The 26,281-nt window shown below is 37.5% G+C and overlaps 2 protein-coding genes and 1 long non-coding RNA gene across 5 annotated transcripts in view; 2 read left to right on the forward strand and 1 right to left on the reverse strand.

The window, feature by feature from the left end:
• The window catches only part of LOC136265393 (uncharacterized), a 72,711-nt gene extending 71,374 nt beyond the window's left edge, over positions 1–1,337 (forward strand). For all 3 annotated transcript variants that reach the window (XM_066060244.1, XM_066060227.1, XM_066060234.1), the window contains exons 5-6: positions 818–976; positions 1,030–1,337. In XM_066060244.1, coding sequence (XP_065916316.1) covers positions 818–976; positions 1,030–1,232 — 362 coding nt within the window. In that variant the 3' untranslated portion in view covers positions 1,233–1,337. The remainder of the gene's footprint in view (positions 1–817; positions 977–1,029) is intronic.
• Positions 1,338–7,045: 5,708 nt separating this feature from the next.
• LOC136265206 (uncharacterized) lies at positions 7,046–21,846 on the reverse strand. The gene is made up of 8 exons (XM_066060063.1): positions 20,617–21,846; positions 19,069–19,193; positions 17,759–18,084; positions 15,401–15,474; positions 14,244–14,349; positions 11,857–12,080; positions 9,212–9,511; positions 7,046–7,499 (listed from the first exon to the last, which is right to left on the reverse strand). Exons 1-8 carry the CDS (start codon positions 21,829–21,831, stop codon positions 7,113–7,115), a joined length of 2,757 nt encoding a protein of 918 aa, XP_065916135.1. The 5' UTR covers positions 21,832–21,846; the 3' UTR covers positions 7,046–7,112.
• Positions 21,768–26,201, forward strand: LOC136265215 (uncharacterized). The gene is made up of 3 exons (XR_010705431.1): positions 21,768–21,912; positions 25,930–26,023; positions 26,075–26,201. It is a non-coding gene; the product is annotated as an uncharacterized lncRNA (long non-coding RNA).
• The last annotated feature ends 80 nt before the right edge of the window (positions 26,202–26,281 follow it).

Raw genomic sequence — 26,281 nt, forward strand, 5'->3', positions numbered from 1 at the left:
TGTGTGTGTGTGTGTGTGTGTGTGTGTGTGTGTGTGTGTGTGTGTGTGTGTGTGTGTGTGTGTGTGTGTGTGTGCGTGCGTGTGTGTGCATGTGTGCGTGCGTGTGTGTGCATGTGTGCATGCATGTGTGTGTGTGTGTGTGTGTGTGTGTGTGTGTGTGTGTGTGTGTGTGTGTGTGTGTGTGTGTGTGTGTGTGTGTGTGTGTGTGTGTGTGTGTGTGTGTGTGTGTGTGTGTGAGGCAGCTTAGCCAAGTGGCTAGAGCATCGGCCTGATAATCGATGCCCAATTATGCCAGTTTGGTGTTGTTGTTGCAATTCCTTGAGCAAGAAATTTTACTCACATTGTTCCACTCTACCCAGCTGTATATCAGGGACCTGGTGGCCTGGTGTCATCTGAGGAAGTAGCCCATCCAGCTGTAACATCAATAGGTGCCTGGTATTTACTGGAGAAGCAAATGCTCAACTGTTCTTGTCTCTCTTAGCGATGTTGGGGTTGTTGTGGAACTTCAGTTTCCACAACCTCTCTCAGTGATACCTGGACAGTCCTCCTGCAGGTTAATAGCCCTGCCCCAGGAGGATGTGCCTGCACAAGGCTCAAGTGCTTGAGTGATACACAGGCATCCCAGTCCTGGTTCGTTGGGTGACAATAGCTGCGTTTGCATGACTGCCATAGGCCTTTGTATAGGCTTTGTGTGTGTGAACCACTTAGTAGCCTACATACTTTATGATGGACATACCATACATACAATACAATACAATAAATACACACATAAAAGATTTACTGACCATGTCATTATGCTCATCATAATTACTAATAGATGATGACAGTGAATCAGATGATGATGGAAACACAACTTTGATCATTATATTCACTATTATCATTGTCCTCCTCATAATATTATTAGTAATAGCTGTTGTCATTATTATTTGGTTGTGTGTGGAGCGTTATCACAAACTGAAGCACAGAATTTCATCTGGTAAGATGCATAAATGGAAGTAAACAATTAGCCATGACTTTTCTGATTACTAGAAGTTAAAACTCCTGTGAACCAGCAGCAGTTAAACACAGACACAATCAAGATGCAGTCATCTCCAGCTTATGTTCCAGTAGGTCAAGACATTGATCTAACTTCTTCCATAGTACCACAATATGATACTGTACAAGTCCCTTCTGATCATCAAGATGTACCAATGATGGCTAATCCAGCTTATCTGACCCATAAGAACATCTGAAGTGTTACCTTCACACCTTACAAAACTTAATGTGTTACCTTATCATATAGTAACACATGTTGCATATATGCATTCAAATCATTTACAGCTTGTGTACTTATGAGACTGACATGTACTAGTTATTATAGATGGTGTTCTAATCATTACAATAAAAAGCATATCATCAATGATTGTCATGGTGATAAGTCAGTATCACCATATTAGTCAACCAACTTTACCATTGAAATTCCATGGCCAACTACAGGCTCATTGGGGTTTAGCTGTAGCTACTAGTCTTGTACAGATATAATATTACATAGAGTGGCATTTACTATTCAGCACATGCTTTTTGTGAGATTGATACTGGAGATAAATATATTCTAATGGAACAGTCAAGTTAGATTCAACTTGTTAAGGTGAAAGTATTCTATGAATGTGTACATACTTTTAGAAATGCATCATACTAACTACATCAATATGACAATATACATACTTGGATTGCATTATACCTTTAGATGTTAAAATGAATGTGTTTTGTTCATTAGAGAGTACAGTGATACGTATACAAACTTCAAGAAGGCATAATAAACTGGTGGGATACAATACAATTATAGTAGAAGTATTGATAGTATACTGATATTAAGGGTGTTGGAGTCTAGGACCACATAATATATTTCTATAATTGTAACATGGGCATGAGTGATTTAGCTGATATGTACGCCCAAAGGCATACATATCAGTTAGCCCATAAGTGTTACATTCACATAATTATATATATTCAGCTATTACCATAGCATGATTCCTCTAAGGTTTTGAATGTTTCAGTAACCGACTTTTGGTAGTCTATTTTATAATGTTTGTAACAAAACAAGACAGCCAAATTTTATTATATATCAAAAAAACTTTGTGAAAAGTCACCATAGCCTGCTACAAATACTGTATTGGACTGATTTGGTGATTGTATAGGACACATATAATGAATACAGTGAAACCTGTCTTAGCAGTCACTAGTGTAGGAAGGCCACCTCTCTAAAAGTCCAATATAATTTTCTTTGTAAGGTCTTGTAATAAATATGCAATCAGTTGTAATGCTATCATTTTTGTCTACACACATGACAATAGATTAGTTCCAATGTAGGTTGTATGACTTCAACATTTTTTAGCAGAAAAGGATAAGCACACAATACATAAGCCATTACAAATGGCATTAAACTATCACAGGGCTGATTCAGGGCCAGGATTTGGCAGTGGGGTTCACAGAACTTCACACCAAGCTGTTAGGAAGGGATCTTAAGAGGTACAGGTACCCCAACAAATTTTATACCCAATACAGTAGTCTAAGAGTATTCTTTATAGATAAATTGTGCTCTTCATTAAACATGTCATCAGATCCAGTGGTGATCTTCATAAGTGGCCAAATTAATGTAAACTCTAACATGTCATGTATGTGTTTTGGCATACAAGGGACAAGTGCTACTCAGTATGAAAAATTACAATCATAACACATGGGACATGGAAATACTCACTAGAAATTCTCTACACTTGTAGGAGTAAATTTAAGGTTGAATAACATGACTGTTCTATTAGGGTATTTGTGATTGCAATGTGGTGATAAGACAATGCATGGTGATTGCTTTATTAGAAGTTTTTTACAGAGCATTGTGATGTATAAAATTTTGAGGAATCACAGAAAAGTGAAACACCAGTATTCTATAATATATGGAGGGCAATGATAGGATTAAATTTGTAACCTGATCTTCCTTTTTTCATCTTCACCTATTAATTCAACTTCTTTGGGCATTGCACAAAATTAAAGTTAATACATACGTTGAGAATAGACTAAGTGCAGGTAGATTTATGTTTCAGTACAACAGCAGTGCAGAAGCATAACCCAAAAGCAGCACTAAGTTAACAAGATGCAGGGGTGTGGAGTGAAGCCCCCAAATGCTAAGAGACCATGAATTATTTTGATAAAACTCGCTACTTTTATGTGAGACCTCGTACATTAACATGATAGTAAATCAATTATATTAGCATAACCACTGGGAAACAACTACCTTTGTAAACTGGTAGATTGGTAGGGCTACAGGCATGAATCCACTCACAAAAATAGAATGACTTACCATATGTATAAGCAATCAAAACATTATTTTGGTTTCTATATATATGTGTATTGAGGAACATCTTGTGTGTATTGCCTACATTATAATACATTATAATGTCTGGTCTTTCTCCAATCAAAATGAACAACCCTACAACTCAACACTCTTAAATTCTTTTTGAAGGACTAAGTAACTCCAACAGACCAGTCTGAATACTCTAATAGAGCAGTCACATAAATAATAGGATTTATTAATATATGATATAAAAGAGCTCAAGTCTTTTAGAGACAAATGAAAATTTTGTTACTGTAAAAACCATTGTGCTGTACAGCTACTATTACTCACTCACTCACTCACTTTTGTGCTGCCATATTGGTGTGTTAGGTTAATTGCTGAGATGGCATACTTCCCACCAAATAGTTGCAAAGTTGTAACCAATACATTTACACTGTGTGGTCTGCTGAAACTGAATGTGAACTGTACTTGAGTGCTAAAGGAATACCAGAATATTTTTGTGTTAAATTACTACCTTGTCCAGTAGGATTCACATTACATAATCATTTACAGAGATGTCATTGTGATGCAGTGTTGGATTGTGATTTTATTTCTGTCACTATTTGTAAAATACTATATTACAGTTGGATATCAGCTGATACTGTCAATGGCTCACACATGTACCATGTCTCATCTCAATGTCCTTTTGACTACTGTATACCCTATTCATCATACCTCAACCTGTCAACTCCTGAGTGCATCAAATAAAAATAATATGCCAGCATAATAGGCTGGAGTGCTATTCCAGCATAATGCTAGCATATTAGGTGGATATTTCAAACTATGGAGTTTAATTCCATAAAAAATAGATTGATACTCCCTAATAAAGCAGGCAGTGGAAACTGCAACTCAAATACATTGTACATAGCTCCTTAGATCAATACTCTCTAATAGAACAGTCACTTTGTAATGAAATACTCTAATAGAGCATTCACTGATTAAAATGTTCCAAGATAGTTGTAAGAAATGCTGCTAACCTAGGAGTATAATGTAAGCATAATGCAAGCACTGAAGAACATAACAGGTGAAAGTTTTGGGAAATTCCTGAAAGCATTGTGGGCAAAATGTTTAGCATATTTGACTCAGGCCTGACATGCAGGCGGTGTCTGTGTTATGTGGACATTGTCAACAAAGTCTCATTGCTGTGTTTGGTTCATCACAGTGTTAAAAGTATTCCAACGTTTTTCTGGTTATCATAATACCAAGAGTTAATAAATTATAATAGTGGAGAATAGCACAATTATTAACTCTTGATAATACCTATAGCAATAGCAGGTATTGTGTTGGTTAATGATGTTGTTTGTGTTACCAATGGAACTATTAATACATTCATTTTTAATGTGAACATTATCAACACAAACTATTCAGCATAGTTAACAAACTGCTATTCACCTATTTGTATAGCACTTTCAGTTTTCAATTTGGATATAGAAATTGAAACTTTCTATAATATTATACGACATGACCAATAATATTACTCAAAGACATGTTTACAATTAGCATTTCAATTTTACCTTATACGATAGCTTTTACTCTGGTAAAGTACAGAGACTTATAGCACAAAGAAGTTTACATGTTCTAGCCACACTCTTCTTATTGAGTTATACTAAAATCTCATCAATGATGTGTCATGTCTTGCTCTTTTATACTCAAATTACTCATCTTCCCCAGTAGACACACTCAGTTATTCTGGTCAGTAGATACAAGTGTTGAATTGTTTGGAGTGAAATTCACTATACTGTTTGTGATCTGTTTACTAATCCTGTCAACATTGATATTTTTCAATATTCTTCTTCTATTCACAAGGGCATTGTTAAAAGATTTCAAATCATAAATATATTTAAGCCACTACATGATGATCCATGTTTTGGTCCATACACGGATAGATACATTTACTGGACTGGATTGCAACTTTTGTTGAGAGGCACCTTCTTTAGTTTCTCAGCATTTGAAAACAATATCAGTCTTATCAGTGGCACCATTGCAGTAGGTGTTCTACTTTGGGTACAAGACATTCTATGTTCTCTTAAGAGCTTGTTCAGTAATATACACCTTCTTACCTTGCTATTAGTGTATATGTATATTTGCATCATATAATGGATGTAAAGAAGCCAGCAGTGCTGTATTGGAGTACCTTATCCTTGTGGTGCTTGTGTACTTTATTCTCTTCCCCCTGTGTAACTAGTATGATACATAGTAACACACTACAAAAACTAATTGCATGATCAATGAGAAAGTGTGGGAAATATGGAAGAAAAATTAAAGAATAATGTATAAATCACATGAGTATAGTGAAATCCCAGATGTTACATTTAATTACAAAGAATTCTGAGAACTTCACGTTACTGTGATTGGTTAGCCACATAATAGCTACTTTTATTGTGATTTGATTTTCGTACTTCACAGTTTACAAAATCAAATTATATATGTTATTATCGTTTGGTTTCCCTGCTAGACCATTACATGTCTGTAGCTAAATACATGTCAACAAGTCTAAAGAGATTATGGAATAAAAATCAGTGGTGTAGGAAGCAGAGGTGTCATGGGTGCTTGGGCATCAATAGATATTTCTAACCAGAATCAAAATCACCAAGGCAGTATCATCTCTCCTTTTCTAACTTGCCAGTGATTTCATCTGCCTTCAACCATAGTCCATAGGCTTAAACAAAGGTGTGGTACAAGTGCATTAGAAATAATAGAATAAGATAGAGATACTATAAAAAAGAGTAGTCATATATCCTAATAAAAGAGTCAAGTGTAGCTTTATTATAAGCAGTGATTAAACTGTTAATATCCATAAGTTAAACCCTTCAGTACTAATGTGACTAGAAATTATCTGGAGATGAAAATCAAGCTATCATTTTATTGGTAGGGCACCCATAAGTTAATTATCTTCCTACTCCCCTGAAAATGATTGCTTTGTTTATAGATGGATCAAAGATTTATTAAATCCAGAGCAGGTTGGTCACATGTCATCAGACATCTATTGATCTCAAAGTAAAGTTCAAAATCATTCAACACCGACACTTCAGTATCAATGTAAAGTATTCTAACATGCAAATTGACATCGATAAATTATGGTTCCCAGAGCCCTTATTTCAGCAGCCCAACACTTTGCATGACTATTATAATCAAGAAATAAATGCACATTATGCATACTTCTCGTGAATGTGACAAAGGACTCAGGGGCGGATTTAGGAGCTGGCAAGGGGAGGGACACAAACAAGCTAAGTTGTAGGTGGTTGAGGAGAGCAGATTCTCTTGAAGCAACAAAATTCTTTTGGATTTTTGAGCTTAGTATTTCAATCAAAACTCAAAACAAGCATGGCTCCTCCACAAGGTGGGGGTCAAAAACAAAAAAATACCTCATTCTGAATCCACCATTGGGACTTCATAATAACATCAGGTGCCATGTAATCATACATAGTAGTATGTCATAGGGCTATGACGTGTGACCGACCTCCTCTGGGTTTAATCATAGATAATAAAACAATCTCTATTTTATATTGGGAAAAACTATTTTATCAAATTTTCTGCAAAATTTGACATATTTTCCCATATTTTTCTGTTTCCTACTGGAGAATCAATCAATTTAGATGAATTTTTGCTGATATTTGCATAATTACTGTGAAAAGCAACAATTTAACGTTCGATTTTGCAGTTTAGTTAAATGTCAAAATATGACAAAATTTAGTGAAATTTTCAGCACAAAAAAAACAACACACAAAAACAGTAATAATTAATGTTACACAAATTCTGCTGTAGCATAACTGTCCTTCAATATTGTAATATCACTATCTGTTAATCTCATTGAGGCTGTAAGTGTTACTCTTCCCATCACTGCTCTTTTCGGGAACTCCTCAGTGACAATTTTGCCACGTCGTCCTTTCCAAAATTTGAACTCTTCTTCGTATTCCCCTTCTAGCCATTCCACCTTGATTGTTGCATCACTCACAACCACTACCTTTCCAATTTGAGGTAAAAATTCTTTATATTTTTGACACTTTAATGTCACATATTCACCAGGTTGGTATAAATCCTCTTGTACAGTAGCAATTCCACTTTCTAACGGCTCTAGCATAGTAATAGTCCTGTTGTCTTTTCGTGATCTTGGTTGCTTTCCAATCTGGATCTATATGAGAAGAGAACAGGAAACAATATACACATGTGTTTATAATCATGCACTTCTTTTTAAACAGTTCCTTCAGTATACTTGTAGAACTGAAAATTCAGTCTCTTCCATACACTTGTAGAACTGAAAATTCAGTCCCTTCCGTACACTTGTAGAACTGAAAATTCAGTTCCTTCCGTATACTTATAGAACTGAAAATTCAGTTCTTCCGTATATTTGTAGAACTGAAAATTCAGTCCTTCCGTATACTTGTAGAACTGAAAATTCAGTTCCTTTCGTATACTTGCAGAACTGAAATCTTGCAGAACTGAAAATTCAGTTCCTTTCGTATACTTGCAGAACTGAAATCTTGCAGAACTGAAAATTCAGTCCCTTCAGTGTACTTGTAGAACTGAAAATTCAGTTCCTTCCATATACTTGCAGAACTGAAAATTCAGTCCCTCTATATACTTGCAGAACTGAAAATTCAGTTCTTCAGTGTACCTGCATACGTGTAGAACTTTAAAACTGCAGAGAGGAAGCCTTATTGCATCTTGCATTGACAAAGGTAAGTCCATGATGCATGCATTGCATGCAATATATGTACTGCAGTATACCAAAAGGCACTATAGTCAGTAGCCTTTGTGGCTGTCCAGATGCACTTGTCTGAAGACATCACGCATGCAGGCAGGCAGGCAGGCAGGCAGGCAGGCAGGCAGGCAGGCAGGCAGGCAGGCAGGCAGGCAGGCAGGCAGGCAGGCAGGCAGGCAGGCAGGCAGGCAGGCAGGCAGGCAGGCAGGCAGGCAGGCAGGCAGGCAGGCAGGCAGGCAGGCAGGCAGGCAGGCAGGCAGGCAGGCAGGCAGGCAGGCAGGCAGGCAGGCAGGCAGGCAGGCAGGCAGGCAGGCAGGCAGGCAGGCAGGCCAGTCAGTAGAAAATTTCGCAAAATTAAAGTTGATAGCAAATTATTGGAAGCATATTTGGCTGCTCTGAAGACACTTTTGGGCCTAACCAATATAGACCAGGTGCCATGAATGCATCGATAGTCTGGGTTGGGTGTAATTTCTATTGTGAAAAGGTGTCAATCTCTGTGATCCCTAATGTACAGTACAAGTGTACTGTACGGTAAGTGATTTAGTGAGTGAAAACCCATTGCTTCACAAACTTCTAGAATGTCAAAGGGAACAAAGAAGAAGGCTATTTCCAACCAAGAAATGATGACAGTTACTATTACAACACCCATATCTTACTTGCTTTTTTGCTGTACCAACACAAAACATTACTTCCATAAACAGACAAATCCTGGTAGTTATTGTATAGAGGAACTAGTGATTCAAGAAGGCAAGAATAGCTGGCAGTGATGCTAGAAATATACATGCTATATCTAATTCTATATACTGGTGATTTAGGCTGCACTCGTGGGGTAACTACTTGCATACAGTGTTATCCTTTCATGCTGTTTTGTGAATGATACAGGGATATGGTATTTGTCTAAGCATGACAACAAAGTTCACATGGCTCAAACTTGATAATCCTCATGAATTAGCAATGCAAGTAATAGTTAACCACTCGCCAACGCTTACCTATCCATACAAGATTGTAAGATTGTTAGCTCTATATAGTCTAACTATAACATTTAATGAAAAAGCCCATTCATTTGTAGTGTTGATAAATTTAATTTAATGCTGTTTATTGTCTACTGGCATGTCACAAAAGATAACAGCACGATAACTAACCGGGCGACGCCTGTTATGTGATGCAGCATACTTCTGAACTCTTTCGCTAACAGTTACATCTGATGGCGCAGGTCTACTTCGTTCATTGACAGGTAGCATGGTGTCCAAAGTCCATCCGGAGCACTCTTGGGTAGTGCCAAAACGATTCTCAATATCTGAAATATCCCTATTCCATCTCTCCTTGTCTTCTGGAGAAAGAGCTCCAGATAACTCATATTTAGGGATATCTCTCCGTAACTGCCCAAGATCTTGCTTCACCAGTGATGGCTGCACAAGCTCTGGTCTTCCCACTGGTACAGACTACAATCAGAACATGACATACACATCACACAACTCTCTATAGATGCCAATAAAAATTAGTCTGGTTACTGATATACACAAAGAGGTGTATGGTGCCATGCCTACTACATACACGTAGAATATGTGACCCGCTGGGCATAAGCCAACTTGTTTGCATTTTCTCAAAATTCATTTTACAACTTCTTTGTTGTCTACAGGTAAAATACAATGGGCTGTTAAAAAGTTTCAGTCTTATCTGGTGAGTACTTTTGGAGTTATAGCAACAGACAACAAGAAAATCAAAACAATTAATTTGTACAGTGCCTATTTGGTGCTCATTTAATTGATCATAATTCATGAGTGCAACAGGCTATATGAAGTTGGGACTTGTGCCATCATGTTTGTCATGAACTGGGGCATTCATCAAGGCACAGCGTTTGGCCTATATCCACCCATGCCATTAAGCAAGAAGGCTGGTCAAGCTTTAAATGGTAATGGATTGTACACAAACGCACATAACTCGTGTTTGCTTTGTCTTACAGAAATGACACAAAAGATATTCTTACTCTCCATGAAAAGGCAAATCTAGTGATATATCAGTTTTTCTGGTTCATGTTTTCTTTCACTGTTTAAGGAGTAATTGAAATGTTACAAAATTGCTTTTGGAACATGCATTTTTACCCAATGTATTTCAATGGTATTTATCTCAAAAACAGAATTATGTAAACAAGTTGGATTGTCACTCATCGGGTCAAATATGACATGCACTTCACCCAACAAAAGTTGCCGTTCTTCTTTGATTTAAGTAGAAGTGAACGATTCATGCATTGTATATATACACATACTGTGGTACGCCAAAAGGCACCTCAACAGAAGCAGAGAGGGAAGTCACTACAGAGCATTAATGGTTACTCCCCTGGGCTGTAAAAATGCATTATCACCTAGCAACCAAGTGGTAGTTATTATTAGTAGAATAAACAAGCCACCAAACAGGTAAACAGCAACCTTTAGGTTCCCCCATCTAAACCAAACTTCATTATGGTCAATAAACTACAATGGAGGTGCCTGGATAATAGAGGTCCGGATAAGGAAGGTTGCACTGTGATCATACTGAAAAGCAGAGTAGTGCTGTTAACAAGTAAGTTACTAGGTAAAAGTACATTGCATATTTGTTTCATGCTGAGTTATTTGTGTTTAGGGAAATAGAACACTCAATACTTTTGCCCTCACTTTTCTCCGTAGACCATTGAAATCTGAAGCCATAGCAACTTTTGCCAGACCACGCTTTAGTGTGCCACATCAATATTGCCAATGTGCTTAGAATGGAATTGTTGTATGGCTAAAGATTGGTTACTATTCTCTTGGGAATCGGAAGTACAACACCATACTGCAACAATGTACAATATGTGTTTTGATACCTAATGAGTCCAATTTTGTTGCTACCTAAAACCGTTTATACCAAAAGGTTAACGAGACTGATCAAGGCTTGAACCCAGCACTGTAACCAATTTAAGCCAACTAACTTATTGCATACCGTTTTATAATAAATACAAATGTAGCATGAAGCCACCTAACTTCAAAGGCAAATTTCAGGGTACATATCATATAAAGCCTGGTTGGTTGTACATTAAGTTAAACCATGGCTGGCCTTTTAAGGGAGATGTACCACCGCTTTCTTTTAAAGTTCAAGCCAAAATCAACTGCGGGAGTTTATTATAATCAAGTGATGAAAAGCATGCGTCTGATATTGTACCCTACAGGGATCAGACTGAGGCAATTGGTCACCCTTTCTATCCTGTGAGTCAAGAAATGTTAGATTAAAGTGAAAACTAGCCTATTCATAAGTGTTTCACCACGTTTTTGAATACGGGCCACGTTCACTTGTTGAGTACAGCAAGATAACTACTCTAGCCTGAAGTTTACCCCCATTGCCACTTAGTAAACTTGGTGAACACTCTTTAATCGATGCAGTAGCTGTAAAACAGTTGTAAAATTGCTAAATTGAATTTTCCCGTGACATTCATAGAATTTTCCTATTGTTGTTCATAAATGCGTAATTACAATTACTGCTGACTCAATCAAATTTTACAGGGATGTCTATATAATAAATCCAGTGGTTTCCCTCATATTGGCTTAGATGATTGGTTGCCTGTTATCAGCCTGCTAGGCATGGTACATATCAGTTGTATCATGAGCACTTGTGATTTGTCTGATATGTACCCATGCTCTCAGACTATGCCCTCGAGCTTGGGTGTACATATCAGGCAAATCACTCTTGCCCATTACACAGCTAAAACATTAGTGTATAGTTAGCTAATACAATTCAATACATGTACAGTAAGAGTGTTATGTGGTGATGCACATACCTTTAAAAGGACACAATTACCAATCCATTCATCATGAGACCAGTATTTGTACTGCATCACTACTTTTCCTGATGCATCTCGTTTGAATAAAAAGACATGGGGTTCTGTGTGGTATTTGATTACTTCAATGTGTGGACTGATCCATTTCCTAATATCAAATACTTTCTCCATGACAGAGGCATGGACAACATCTGGATTACTCGTCTTAGCTGACCTCAACATATCTATAATAAAGGAAACCAACCAAAAGTATAAAATGGTATTATTAAATGAACACAATTATAGTAAATAAATAATAGTCAAGGAAGATGAAAGTTTGGAATTATTGTTGCCACTTTCAGTACACCAGGTATCCACCCACAGCTGAACAACGAATACAAAACTATTCAGTAAAATTTTGATTAATGCCTAGAACACTTGTAATTTACTAGTCAACAAATATCCGAATGTATCTGGATAAAATGTTATGAACGAATATCGAATGTTTATTGCAGCTCTAGTATCACCCACGTGAGCAAAATAATTGAATGGTGAAAGCAGCATGCATGTAAGAGGATGGATGGCTGCGGTATTCGGGATTAGTAGTGCGAGCATTGTAAACAGGAAGGAGTAAAAAAGTGCGAGGCGAAGTCAAGCACTATTTCCTTCCTGTTTACAATGTGAGAAATATTAATCCCGAATACCACAGCCATTCACCTATTGCAAATTAATCCAACAACCATAGTAACTGTTACTAGGCAACAGAAATTCAAAAATTAATACTGTAAAAGAACAATCACACTTAATAACCGTTGCTATGGTCTCAAAATGACATTTATCTTAGCAACGGCTACTAAGCAACCATATTTTTGCTATGCCATTGAGCATCTATTACTATGGTAACACTAGTTGTCAAGTCAGACATTTACTTCTAATAGAAACACACCACACTATTTTAGCCAATCAAATTAGTATTGCAGGTTTATTTACTATTATTATTATGTCAAGGGACCTTGACAAACAAGTGTAATACTGATTCTATTGGCTAATCGCTTGACGTATTTCAAAATAATACGTGAAGGTACTATTGAGAATATTATATTGTAACACATTCACTTGTTGGATTAGAAATAAAAGCTACAGTAATGAAGTGTGCTTTAAACTTTCACGCTGGTAAACAGTTCTAAGTTGGTTCTTTGCAGCGGGGTGTGATGACTCTACAGATTTTGTGAACCACCACTTTCCTTTTGGGATTTACAAGTGCTTAACAACTGACAAACAATGGTGCGGGCCTTGTAATCTATAGTTATGAACACATTGACGAGGCAAAAGCTTGCTACACGGCTTTTTTTAGACGTATCAACTCATTATGTACTTGTAATATAACCTGCAATATATTTGTATTAGTTGAATTACATTGTGATGTAAAATTTCAGGCATAATGTGTAATGCAACATGCAGGGCCATCTCTGCATGGCTTGATTAACATGTGTCTACAAGATTATCTCAAGGATTTTCCATTTCCAGATTTGGTAGTGGCTTTAATACAGGGATCTGAGGACATATGTAGCCCCTCTAACTGACAGACTTTCTGATGGAGAATATCATGGGCTGAATGAAATGGGGCTACACAGCGTAAACCATAAAATTGCTACTAAACAACAGTATTTAAATTTTTTTTAAATGAAGTAGGGATGTATGCAATAAAAAGTAGGGCTGGAATGATCATGGTTTTTTAGTATCCAAGTACTCTCTATAACTAACAATCGAGTACTCACAAATTCTATAACTAACAATCGAGTACTCACAAATACTAGTTGCATGTAGTCATACCCATTAGACATGTTTTGTAACAACCTTAAACAGTTTACAGCTTTTCAAGTAACAACAATGATACACACACTGTATTAAAGCACTGATGTTATTGTTACTGACAAAAAAAGCCAATCAAACTTCATTGTGTCACAGTGTCACTCCCTGGTGACAAATACATCATGTGAGCTGGGTGGCCTGACTAACGAGTACTCAAGTACCAATTTAACTACCCGAGTACGAAATTCTATTAACGAGTATTAGTATTTGTTTCAGCCCTAATAAAAAGTAGTGAAACAAGAGATGAATGATGATAGGTTGGAAGTCCCTAAGTTGGCACTGAACAAAATCACATAACATGGGCTATAATGAAAATGGGGCTAACATACTAAATTCCTGGTGGAGCATCTAAACATACAGTAACAACCTCACAATGTTGATCTTATTCACCATTTATCACTACAATATACAATCCTAGGTAGTACTTTTTCTTAGTGTCCATTTCATTAGAATAATTTGCAAACCACATAACAGAAGTCACCCACCCACCCACACCCACCCACCCACCCACACCCACACACACAGTGTATACATACCTTCCATTGTAGTTGCTGAACGTTTACTTAAATATTGAGAAAGCCGACTGAAACGTTGATCCACATCCTCGTGGGTATGACCCACCATCAAAAATCCAATCTCGATCTGAAAAATATGCCACTAAAATAATGCAAAAGTGCATATACCAAAGTGTCTGATGCATCTACTAAACACAGTAAATTGTATAAATCATTGAGTGTGGTTACTGAATGTCAGAGATAACCATCAAACACACAACTCATAAATTATGTCTCCTGTATTAGAATCAACATCATTTATATACAAAAGCTAGAGTGTATACTAAAATAATAATAACTACCTGATGTCACGTTGCTATATCAAGAGGAGTGACATCAGGTGTATTAATACAATAGCATCATGTTACCATGTCAATTACTGATATGAAGAATAGCAGCCATTGTGAACAGGAGAAAAATTCATCTACCAGGAGATTGAACTAGAAGAGTAGGAAACAGGGACAGTACCAAGAAACACTTTCTAGAAGACAACTGAGAAGAAACTTCATAATAGATCCACAAAAGGGGAGACTAGAACAGATTAAAGACACTGAGTTTGCAACTAAGGACTACCTTGGAGCGAGAGTTGAATACTAGCCAAAATAATGACATGATGCAATAAGTGCTCCACAGCAAGGAATGTACATTTAAGGATGCCAATAATTCAGTGAGCAGCCAGTGAGATAGATGACACTGGAATACTACAGGCATATACAGACACACAGTCTAGGGTCATCACTAAGTGGTCAACTGATAAATCTACTTTGATACGCAAACCAATCCCTTACATAGCATATGTACATTTGCAATATTATTTATTTTATTATGTAACAGATACATGCTGCTAACATGCTATTATAATTACGAAGCAATCAATATTAAGTTTGTTTAATTAAGGGTACAGATTAGAATATATGGAGCATTGATATGTGCTATAGTTTGATAGTTTGTAAGCAAGCAGTATCACAGGCACAAATAATTTCTTAGCAAGGAATACGGTAAGTATACTGAAAATTTCACCTGCACAAAGGGCTAGTAATAATAATAATACAGATTATGCTGCATAACATGCACAGTATAAGTAATTGGGTACATACAACCATATCTGTATGTATTATATACAGTATAACTGCACTTACTTCACTGAAAATGTTTATTTCCACCAAGTATGACATAAATGCATACACAAACTTGTTCTTGTTTTCTCGGACACCTGAAAATTGTACATTGTATTAAATACAGTACTTTATATACATCCAATACTTTGTAAATAACATTTTGTAATTTGGCTTGAATTTTATACACATCCAATACTTTGTAAATAACATTTTGTAATTTGGCTTGAATACCTCAAAAGCTGTAATTCAAATGTTTGATGTCCAATAGGTTTCAACTTAGATTATGATGATGCAACCGTCTTTGCATAATTACTGCTTTTCTTCCTAAGCTGTTTTCTGTTTTCTTATGTACGTATCAACATAACATACGTAAATCTAGTACAGTGGAACCTGTCTATAACGGTCACCTTGGGACTAGATATATCTGGCCTTTATATACAGGTGGCTGTTATAGAGAAAACCTGCATAGGGTGGTCAGCAGCATTTTAGTGGCTATGACCGTTATAAATGAGTAATTATTATTAAGAGGCTCGCGTCAACCGCAATACAGTCTGAATATTTAATACAGAAAGGGTAAAGTGAGTCTATGAATGTTGGTTATAGCTATTGAATATGCTTAAGCAATAAAGCCTGATTGATTATATAGTATTCATTGAAAGGCAGGAAGTGTGATAATTGTGCATTAATTGAAACGGTGCTGTGGTACCAGGAAATTGGCTTAACAAGCCACCATAAAAGGTAGCGACCGCTATACGAAGGAGAAAGTTATGTATACAGTGATTCATAGGCAAATTGTTGGCTGGCCGTTATACGCGTTAGACAGGTGACCGCTTAATGCAGACCACAATGCTTACATTTGTATGGGAAAATATTTGGGACCTCGTGACCATGGCTGTTATGCAGAGGTGACCGCTTAATCCAGGTGACCGTAACACAGGTTCCACTGTATATCAAAAATTGTTAATTTAAATAAATATGAAGTAGGGAACTATGTAGTGAAACAAGAGATAAATGATGGTATTACAGCATAGCTCAGTGAGAAGTCTCTACTTTGGCATTGAACAAAATAGCTAATGTGCCAAAGTAGGGACTTTCCCACTGAGCTATGTTGTAATACCATCATTCATCTCTTGTTTAAGTATTTTTTATTGCATAGACTTTAAAAATATACTAGTTTGTTTAGTGTTTTGTTGTAGCACAGCTAGCTACAGTGTAACTTGTGACTGTTCTATTAGAATATCACACATGATTGTTGCATTAGAGTATTTAGAGTCAGCCAAGGGGTGTGTAGCTAGCTAGTGGGGTGAGGTCATCTTGTTTACTTTAGTGCTGAGCGATAGTAAAAGTTTTACTATCACTTTTACTATCGCGATAGTTATTCCTTAAATATCGCGATAGTGAATACTATCCTGATAGTTTTTGAAACACTTTGCTCTTAACAAAGTCTTAGTTGTATAGCTATGATTTGCAGTCTTACAGAGAGCTATTTTACATGACCAGGACATTTATTAATTAACTCTGTGGGCGAATGATAAATATGGACTTTTGGTATAGTTTTTACAGGCCACTCCTTTATAAGAAAGCTGGTAATACTAACTGTAAAACAGTATAGAAAGCTTATTAATAATGCAGATCTGAGCTTATCATAACTATGATAGTGATATCACTATCGTGATATATCGCACTATCGATACTATCGCTCAGCCCTAGTTTACTGTTATGTACACTAGATTGTAAAGAGGTGTGGTCTCCGTACTCTATCGCTATTAGTCAACCTAGGTCTTTATTTGATGGGTGTGGTCACGAACCTATCGCAAACGGGATCCTAATCACAAAGTTACAGATATCTAGCTAGTATATCTCTTATAGTAGCGCCGGGACTGAAGCACTTCTGAAATCCAGCTCTGAAACAATTCTGTGGCATCAAATATGCTGCTGAAAGAAAATGTTAATACGAAAAATTAATGTCTCGATATGGTTTTGTTGGATGAAGAAAACAAGCAGCCCGATTGAAGATAAAAGGAAAGACAAGACACAGAGGGCCTACACTTGTCGGAACCCAAAAAGGCACATCCCACTGTTGAGTTTACTAATGTGGCATGAAATGGCAGCCATGCACTGCTTCGTTTGGTCTCTAGCCTTGTGACTGTGGTCAGGCTGGCAGTGAGAGACTAAAAATGGAGTTTTAGCAATTTTTTAAAAAAAATTCCATATCTGGCCACCTGTAAGTATTTTATTACATTTGAAGGCAGAATTTTGAACGTTGCACCATTTTTGGGGCGATCCCTACTTAAACAATACTATCATATCGTTTGATATATATATAGCAAATAGGTACACACATACTATACACTGTAGCAATTTCCATAATACACTTACAATTATCCATTTGAACATAAAGCTTCGATGGGAGCACCCTTGATGTGGAAATTTCTTCTAATATAAATAAGATGGCAGTAAGCGTTAAATTACAATCATGGGGCCATTGCAGGTAATCAAACAAACAGTGATGCCCTAGTCCATGGACCACAACACCAGTCAAATGGGTCCTAAGGGTCCAAAGATTTTGACATGATTTTGAAACACGGACAAGGCTGGGAATGTTCGTCTTATTCTGATCCATTCCATCGATAATGAGGGACAAGCATCCTCCAGGGGTTTCAGCTGCTTCTAGTTGGTTCTTGCGGTATCTTTGACGCTCTTGGCTACATGAATAAAAGTGAATGGGAGATTTTAATTCAAACAATTTGCTCACATTGTATTTAAATGCATTATACATGAGCTGCACAAATAGTATGAATCATATAGTACGATAAAGATATCTAGCGGTGGGCGTTGCCCATGAAATAACATCGCCCAAAACCAGCCTCACCTTTCCCAGTGTTGCTATAATTATTTAAACGGAATTTTCTACTGGCTGACTGACTGACTACCTGATGCCTTCAGAAAAGTATAACTCGATAAAGGCTTGATTTTTTCACTGTTTTACGGCGCTTTGGCCCGAGAGGTGCTTTTGGAACACCGCAGTACGTACAATGCATAAACCAATGTCCACCTTTGTGTCCCATTCATCTTTGCTGACAATGAAAAGTGTCAATTTGGCGGTAGCATGTGATGGTTTCCCTTTGTCACGGAAATCATCCATATTTTTCATAGTGGCCACTTTGATTGCAGAGGTGCTTTTCAAATAGTTCTTGATTTGCAATCTTGATTTGCTGTGTAACGGGTTGAATACAGCTGACAATGAAGCGTAATGGATACTTCAATTTTCAGACAATAATTGATAGAGCTGGGGCACATGGCACCATTTCTTTCTTTCGATATGGTATGCGTGGGTTAACTAGTCATAATAATAATAAAAAAGTTAACAAACAAGTACACTAATTTTCAACTAGAGTAGGGACCATAGCACAACGATAAAAAGTACTGAAACAAGCTGGAGTAGTGCACGATATTAAATCACAGTAAAACAATAAGAAGTGTCATGGACGGTATATCCATACTGCAGCACAGTAGGGATCTTCTTTTTGTTTTACTGTGATTTAATATTGTGCACTACTCCCCATCTTGTTTCAGTACTTTTTATCGATGTGCTATGGTCCCTACTCTAGTTGAAAATTCCATTTTTTGTGTACACTTGTTACACATAGCGAACAAATCAATGTTAAAATTAACTTATGAAAACTTACTTTTGCAAACTAATATGATCCCTTAGCAGCTCTTCAAGCCTTTTTCTTTCTTCACTTGATGTTGTGGCCTTGCTGGATTCCAGTTTGATTAGAATGCAAAAATCACATTTGCTAAATCGGCATTGCTATAATGCAAACCAAAATAAAGATAACCAAATCATCAACAAGGCAATTTATACAATTCTTTATCGACAACATTCTGAGTGAGCTTGTAGTAGTACATGCAAAGTCTTTTTTGAAATCATCGTGGTTTACAATTGATGTGACAATATTGATCCGTATCCCAAATTTGCAGATACACATGCACACACAAACAAAGCCTCGGCAGCCATGTGAAACACAGCATTGCCACCCAGTGAACCATGCCTGTGCACTGCTAAAGACACACAGGCCGCCACTTGGTACGCTCATGTATATATTGTGTATTTGAATCTTCCTGTGCCAGCACTAGTAGCCTGCAGGAAGGTTTCACACAGAAAGGATCCGAAGTCCATAAACTATCCAACACCACAAGGCATTCGCTTCCACAGCTAACACCTGGCCACCCGTCCTCATAATACAGTGTGGTAGACTGGAGCAATTAATGTAGGTAAAGTTTCTTACTCAAGGAAACAGCAACACCAACTGCATAACCAGGTACTGAACCTGAAATCTTTTGATTGCACACAAAATACACATTATATGAAAGTGTGAATACACCTTGATGTTTACCTATCTGGAAATGATAAAAAGGATTGTAGCACACATGGTACAGGGAAAATTTGGTGAATTGTTGTTGCAGTTGTATTTGGTGTAATAAAATTTGGCAAATTACTCAAATCTTGCACGCATTTTGTACAACAATATATTTAAGAGGTGTGTGCTACAAGGAGTAACACAAATGAAAAATGGTACAGTACTATCTGTGTTTCGTATGGAGTCTAAGGTTAGAGGTTACCACATCAACTAATCTATATGGCCCAAACCATTTGTTGGAGAAGGAGGTTTCTTTTAGATGTGAGACAGGTAATGCATTAGCATAGTGAAAGAATGGAATCCACTATGCCATGTTTCACTGCCTTCTTGCCAATTTTGGGTAGGTGTTAACATTAAAATTAATATGGCCCATCCTGGCTGCTGATATTTCCACTGTCATGTGTCTTCCACTTTCTTAGCTAACTGTACATTAGCGAGTTCAACAGCTTTCAGGGCGACTTGGCTCTATTAACTGGTTAGTTCAGGCAGTCCTTTATCTCAAGTTCGACTGGTTGAGAGGACACATGCTTAACATCTCAACACAGTTATTCACTACGTGGTTGCCTATATTACATGCAAGATTTTTAATGCAAATCTGGTTAGGAAAAAATAAATCTGTCAAATTTTTGCATTCACTGATTTAAAACCAGCACCAAAGTTTCCCTCTATATGGTATATAAATATGGCTCAGTGGATTGGTCTTAAGCAAAAGATGGTCTTCAAACAATAAATCATTAGACCAAGAGAACCTTCCACCATATGCACATTGTTACATTTATACCCTGTATACACATAATCAACAAACATGCGAACCTTTGGAATTGAAACATTCTTAAATTCTTGTCGATACAGCTTGTTAAACTGAGAAAGGCATATTCCTTTGGACTCGTCTCCATGATACAGCTGGTCCAACAGAATCTCATGAATTCGCTTTTCTGTTAAGCACGTTGGTAAAAGTATTGCATCTTTGTCTGGCCGTTTATCACCAATTTTGTTGAAATAATGCTCCATCCATGTCAGCGCTTCCAATGTTTTTGGAGATAATGATCTTCTTCGTTGTTGCTTTACTGCATTGGTGGTATCTCCAAATTCAACAAACTGGCGACGGAGGCGATAAAATCTAGACATACTCACCGAAAGGACTTCCAGCCATAATTTGAAACAAACAATCTTCCCTTTAACTATATATACAATATTCTTTATATCTTTCAATCCATCTGTAGTCAAAGGACAGTGAGTTGCAAAGTACTGGATTAGCCATTCATTCTGATCAACAGATGTTTTGCTATCAAAGGCACAGTGATAGCTCAGGACGTCATATTCTGTTAGTTCGTGTTCTTTGAGGGCGCATTTCTCCTTACAACCATTAAAATTAAGCACGTTGCTTAGGTTCCAGATACCTATCAATCCAGAATCATCTAACAATGAACAAGGGAGTATCACATTATCCTTGTTATTCTCTTCACATGAAGGAGAGCTATTATTCTCTTCACGCTGTTTCTTTGAAGGGGTGCTACTACCAAGTGGTGCAAATCGCTTTGCTTGATATTTAGGCAACTTGGTGGGTTCACGACTGCAGGTTTTTGTCACCTTTTTCTTTGAGTTTTTATGTGCTGCTTTGTCTACAGAAGAGGAATTTCCAGAGATTGTGCTTGGCGCCAGCGGTAGACTATCGAGAGAACTATTGACTTCATTTTCATCCTCAGGTCCAGGTTCGTCATCAATTGGTACAGAAGGAGACATTCCTACGATTGAGCTTGGCGCCAGCGGTAGACTATCGAGTGAACTATTGACTTCATCCTCAGATCCAGCGGGTTCATCATAAATTTGTAACGTGTTATCTTCAAGAAACGAGTCGACAAAGATAGGAAGTTCTTCGTCGCTTAAGCTTCTGTTCATTTCGTCCAGAGTCTCAAACGAGTCTTGGGCAACTTGACTATGACACGTGCTCACACGCCTGTCCATCACTCTTCCCGCCTTCTTTTTGATTTGATCACGTGTCATCTGTATGCCTGCATCACGTGTCATGGCTATGTGGACAATGGTGGCAGGTGGACATTGCTTTGGACAGAAAAAAAGAGTGTTTGTATGGATCAAGACCACTACGATGTAAGTAGTTGTAATAAAGTTCGGTGATAGTATAGTAGTCTCGCGTGGGAAGACTACGTTAATAGTGAGTGTCTAATCATGTTATACCATACATGTACGACTCTTAATAGGTATTGGAACGGCGTCACGCGCCCAGTATATAGTCTCGCGTGGCCAGACTGCTTTTTTCCGTATATTGGGTGTAGAAAAAGGGTCTGGTGCACGGATAGAGACTTGCAGCGTGACGTAAAACGACGTAAAACGTCGTAATTGCTAAGCAACCGTAGCTGTCGGCCATGTTTCGGAACGGTGTTGTGGCTGAAGAGTGCTTTTGCGGGATTTAGTACAGGCTGTAATGAAGTGAATCAGTGTTTTTAAATACCACCCAACTCGTTAAAAAAGGTGAAGTTAGAATCGGTGAGTAATGTATTGACATTTAATTAGCCACCTATTTCAAAAAGCCAATGATAAGATCTATTTTAGATCTTCTATTTTTAAGAGCTTCCCAGTGCCACTACACCCAGCGCTTAGTGAATAAATCTCGTTACCTTCATTCTGACCCAATATGCGCCGTAGAAAGTTGTCCCGAAACATGTTCGTCTAGCAACCGTTGCTTCACTTATGCAAGTCCTGTATAGTATTATGTTGCACGTGGATTGGAATCAACTCCATAAATTGCACGAAATGTGAAACATTCCTTGTAATAAAGTTTACAGGAAAAACTTATTTCATGTGGAAACTAGCTATTTACACAGAGGAAGACAATGTTTTATACGAAGCTGATTCTAGTACTTATATTTCTGGTGAATGGTAATGGAATGAACAACCCCCAGCTTGATTTTCTGTGAGTGTGTATCGGCAACTTCTGTTGCCAGGTGCATAGTTGTCTGAACGTTTCACTGTCATGTAGCTTCACATGATGCCAACTCACCATGTTGTGTTGCTATAGAAACAGAACAGATACTGCTCTTTCACGTGTACCAAGTGTGTGTAAGTACACGTTCCTACTGCCATGATTTGCCTACACAAACATTCCGTTACATTCGCAATTCATCCACTCGATAATTCAGCATTAACGTATCCTTCTCCTAACTCTGCATAGCTGCTGTCTAGCATAACCGTTTGTCTTTCAAGCTTTATAATCTAATACCTAGGCTGTGGAACAAAGCTAATAGGATGGTAGGACACTTTGCTCTTAGGTTCTACATCACTCTCGAAAAACCTTTAAAACTTCATTAGGAGACAATTAAATTAGTATACGATACAAATTACGGAAACCACCCATAACATTCAAAACAAGCCTACTTATGGTTTGTGACGCCGTTTCCAATGGTTTCTCACTACGTAGAACAACTCTATGGATTCCTTTTTATCAATGATGATGCAGAAATTGTTAAAACGCTCACCAGTGTCTTTCAACATGGGATAACCAGCCTGTCAAGTGTGAATCTCAAAAAAAAAATCGTTCTGTAGATTTTTAGATATGCATCTCTCTAGCTAGTGTCTACCAAATTTGAAGGGCATGGTACATGAAAATGAAGTTGTTAGGCAAATTGTGACTAGCGAACATGCACTCTGTAAAGTAGTGATCACATGATGACAGCTGTTGCTGTTCAACACAAATTTTCCATAGTTTCTGCAAGGTGATGATGTTAGAACTTGAATAATGTTACTTGTATCCACAATAGTAGACTGACAGGTTAGTAGAGCTGATATTCATAGTCCTTCACTTTGTCTGATGGAACAGCCTGTTTGTGGTCATGCATGAAAAAAAAAAAAAAAGGAAAACTACAGCCTTGTAAGGCTTCATTTAATAACAATAACCTCAGAAAATGTGAAGTATAGTGTTTCTGAACAGTTGGGCAGAAAAAAATAAAAAGTGCAGCATTGTTTGTTTGCTGTTCTTATCTTCACTTGTAGCAGGTAGAGTAGCTTTAGCTAACCAGATATCCAATGTTTCACTGTATACTCAGATTGTTTCGATAAAATAACAGAAAACAGGTGCTACTTTGGGAAATTGTTTTACCCAAGTTGAATAAGTCTTCAGCTAAATAATTCACTTCAGTCCGCATCAAACATTTATTTGGTTGTGGCATAGAGGCTATATGTTATGTTAGCTGGTAGTGATGCTGCTGAAATGCTGCTGAAATATTTGCTAACATGTACCTGCCGGAATCCACCTGTCTCCAATGATATTCCCTCCAATATCCACAAATATTATGATATTCTTGTTCAGTACAAAATGCTACACAATAAACAATGTAAAAGGAATGTCTACACCTTCAAACTAGCCTTTAAACAAGTGAGAGAAAGCCAACACACACACACACACACACACACACACACACACACCTGTCTGTCTGTATGTGTGTGTGTGTGTGTCTGTATGCATGTGTGTGTGTGTGTGACAGGGAAATTGAGAGAAAAGTTCTGATGGATGGCAATTATGCCCAAAGCACATGTATGTCAGATGCTTTTGTATATGTGACCGTCTCAGCAAAAACCCGATTAGCATGCATATTGAGAAAATCGAAATTTAAAAATAATTCGTAAAATTACGCATGCTACAAAAAAAATTATGCAAGTTTTTATCGGGCCAGCACTTAAAGAAGGAAGACTTAAATCGATTAAAACTATATACCATCTTATTTGCCTGTTCATGGGCAGTTTGAAAATATTTGTTTTGTTTCTCTAGCTTCAACGGTATGCGTGTCACGTGCGTTTGTTTATGTTTCGGTAAACGTAAACAATATTGTCATCGTTTCTTCTATCAAACCGCCTTCTTATCCATATACGCAAGTATCTACAGGACTAATACTATACCTTGGCTGATGTGCTGATCCATGGTGAACGTTTTAAGCCAATTTGCAACATTGTAGACTAATCCAAACGGAAGTTATGGCTGCGAATGTAAGCACCTGTAGTTTATTTTTAGTATAGTCGCTGTACAAATTGATTACTTTGCTCTTCCTACTGTCTATCGCTATAATTCCAAAACTATACATCACAGAAGGCTGAAACTTTGATGGTCCATTCCTTGGACACTGCTGAGTGAATAAAGATTTTTTTTTTAATTGTGCGAACAAGTTGGGTTTTTACTGAGACAGTCACATATGTAACTATGTGTGTTTGTGACTGTGAACGTTCATGTGTGTCACCAGAGTTGTCAGACATATCATTAAACACACGCACACTACATACCTGTCTGTCTGTATGTGTGTGTCTGTATGCTTGTGTGTGCATGCGTGTGACAGGGAAATTGCGAGAAAAGTTCCGATGGATAGCCAATTATGCCCAAAGCACATATATGTCAGATGCTGTGACTGCGAGCGTGCGTGTGTGTGCACCAGAGTTGTCAGACATGTCATTAACCACACACACACTACACACCTGTCTGTCTGTATGTGTGTGCATGTGTGTGTGTGTGACAGGGAAATTGAGAGAAAAGTTCTGATGGATGGCAATTATGCCCAAAACACATGTATGTCAGATGCTTTTGTATATGTAACTATGTGTGTGTGACTGCGAACGTTCATGTGTGTACACCAGAGTTGTCAGACATATCATTACACACGCACACACTATACACCTATCTGTCTGTATGTATGTGTGTGCAAGCGTGCGTGTGACAGGGAAATTGCGAGAAAAGTTCTGATGGATAGCCAATTATTCCCAAAGCACATGTATGTCAGATGCTGTGACTGCGAACATGCATGTGTGTGCACCAGAGTTGTCAGACATGCCATAAAACACACACACACACTCACACATGCATACACACACAGGTTAGTCCAGTACTGCTACACACACACACCTGTCTGTCTGTATGTGTGTGTGTGTGTGACAGGGAAATTGCGAGAAAAGTTCTGATGGATGAGAAATTATGCCCAAAGCACATGTATGTGAGATGCTTTTGTACATGTAACTATGTGTGTTTGTGACTGTGAGCGTACATGTGTGTGCACCAGAGTTGTCAGACATATCATTAAATACGCACACACACACAGAAGTATATTGACATAACTTGCATATTTGCAGGAAATAAATAAGCCTAGAAAGAAATGGAACCAACAAAAGCCATGAGCAGATTGCGGATCATTTATCTACTATCTGATTCCCCCACCACTATTTAGTGAGAACATATTTGTGATGCATAGATTTTTAACTTTCCTTGTTTATATAGGTTGAAGACTCCACAAAATTGACATCGTGCACAGAGAGTGCAGGTCAACGTAATACAGACTATATACATATTGCTTGTTTCACATGAATTGTTGTGATAAGTTGTCATTGTATTATGTCAATATTAATCGACTGTGGATAGTTATAAGCTGTGCCTAGAGTCACAGCAGTCATGTGAATAAAATAAAACTTGGGAAAATGCATAGGT

This window comes from Dysidea avara, chromosome 1 (assembly GCF_963678975.1).
Source record: "Dysidea avara chromosome 1, odDysAvar1.4, whole genome shotgun sequence".
Classification (NCBI taxonomy): Eukaryota; Metazoa; Porifera; class Demospongiae; order Dictyoceratida; family Dysideidae; genus Dysidea; species Dysidea avara.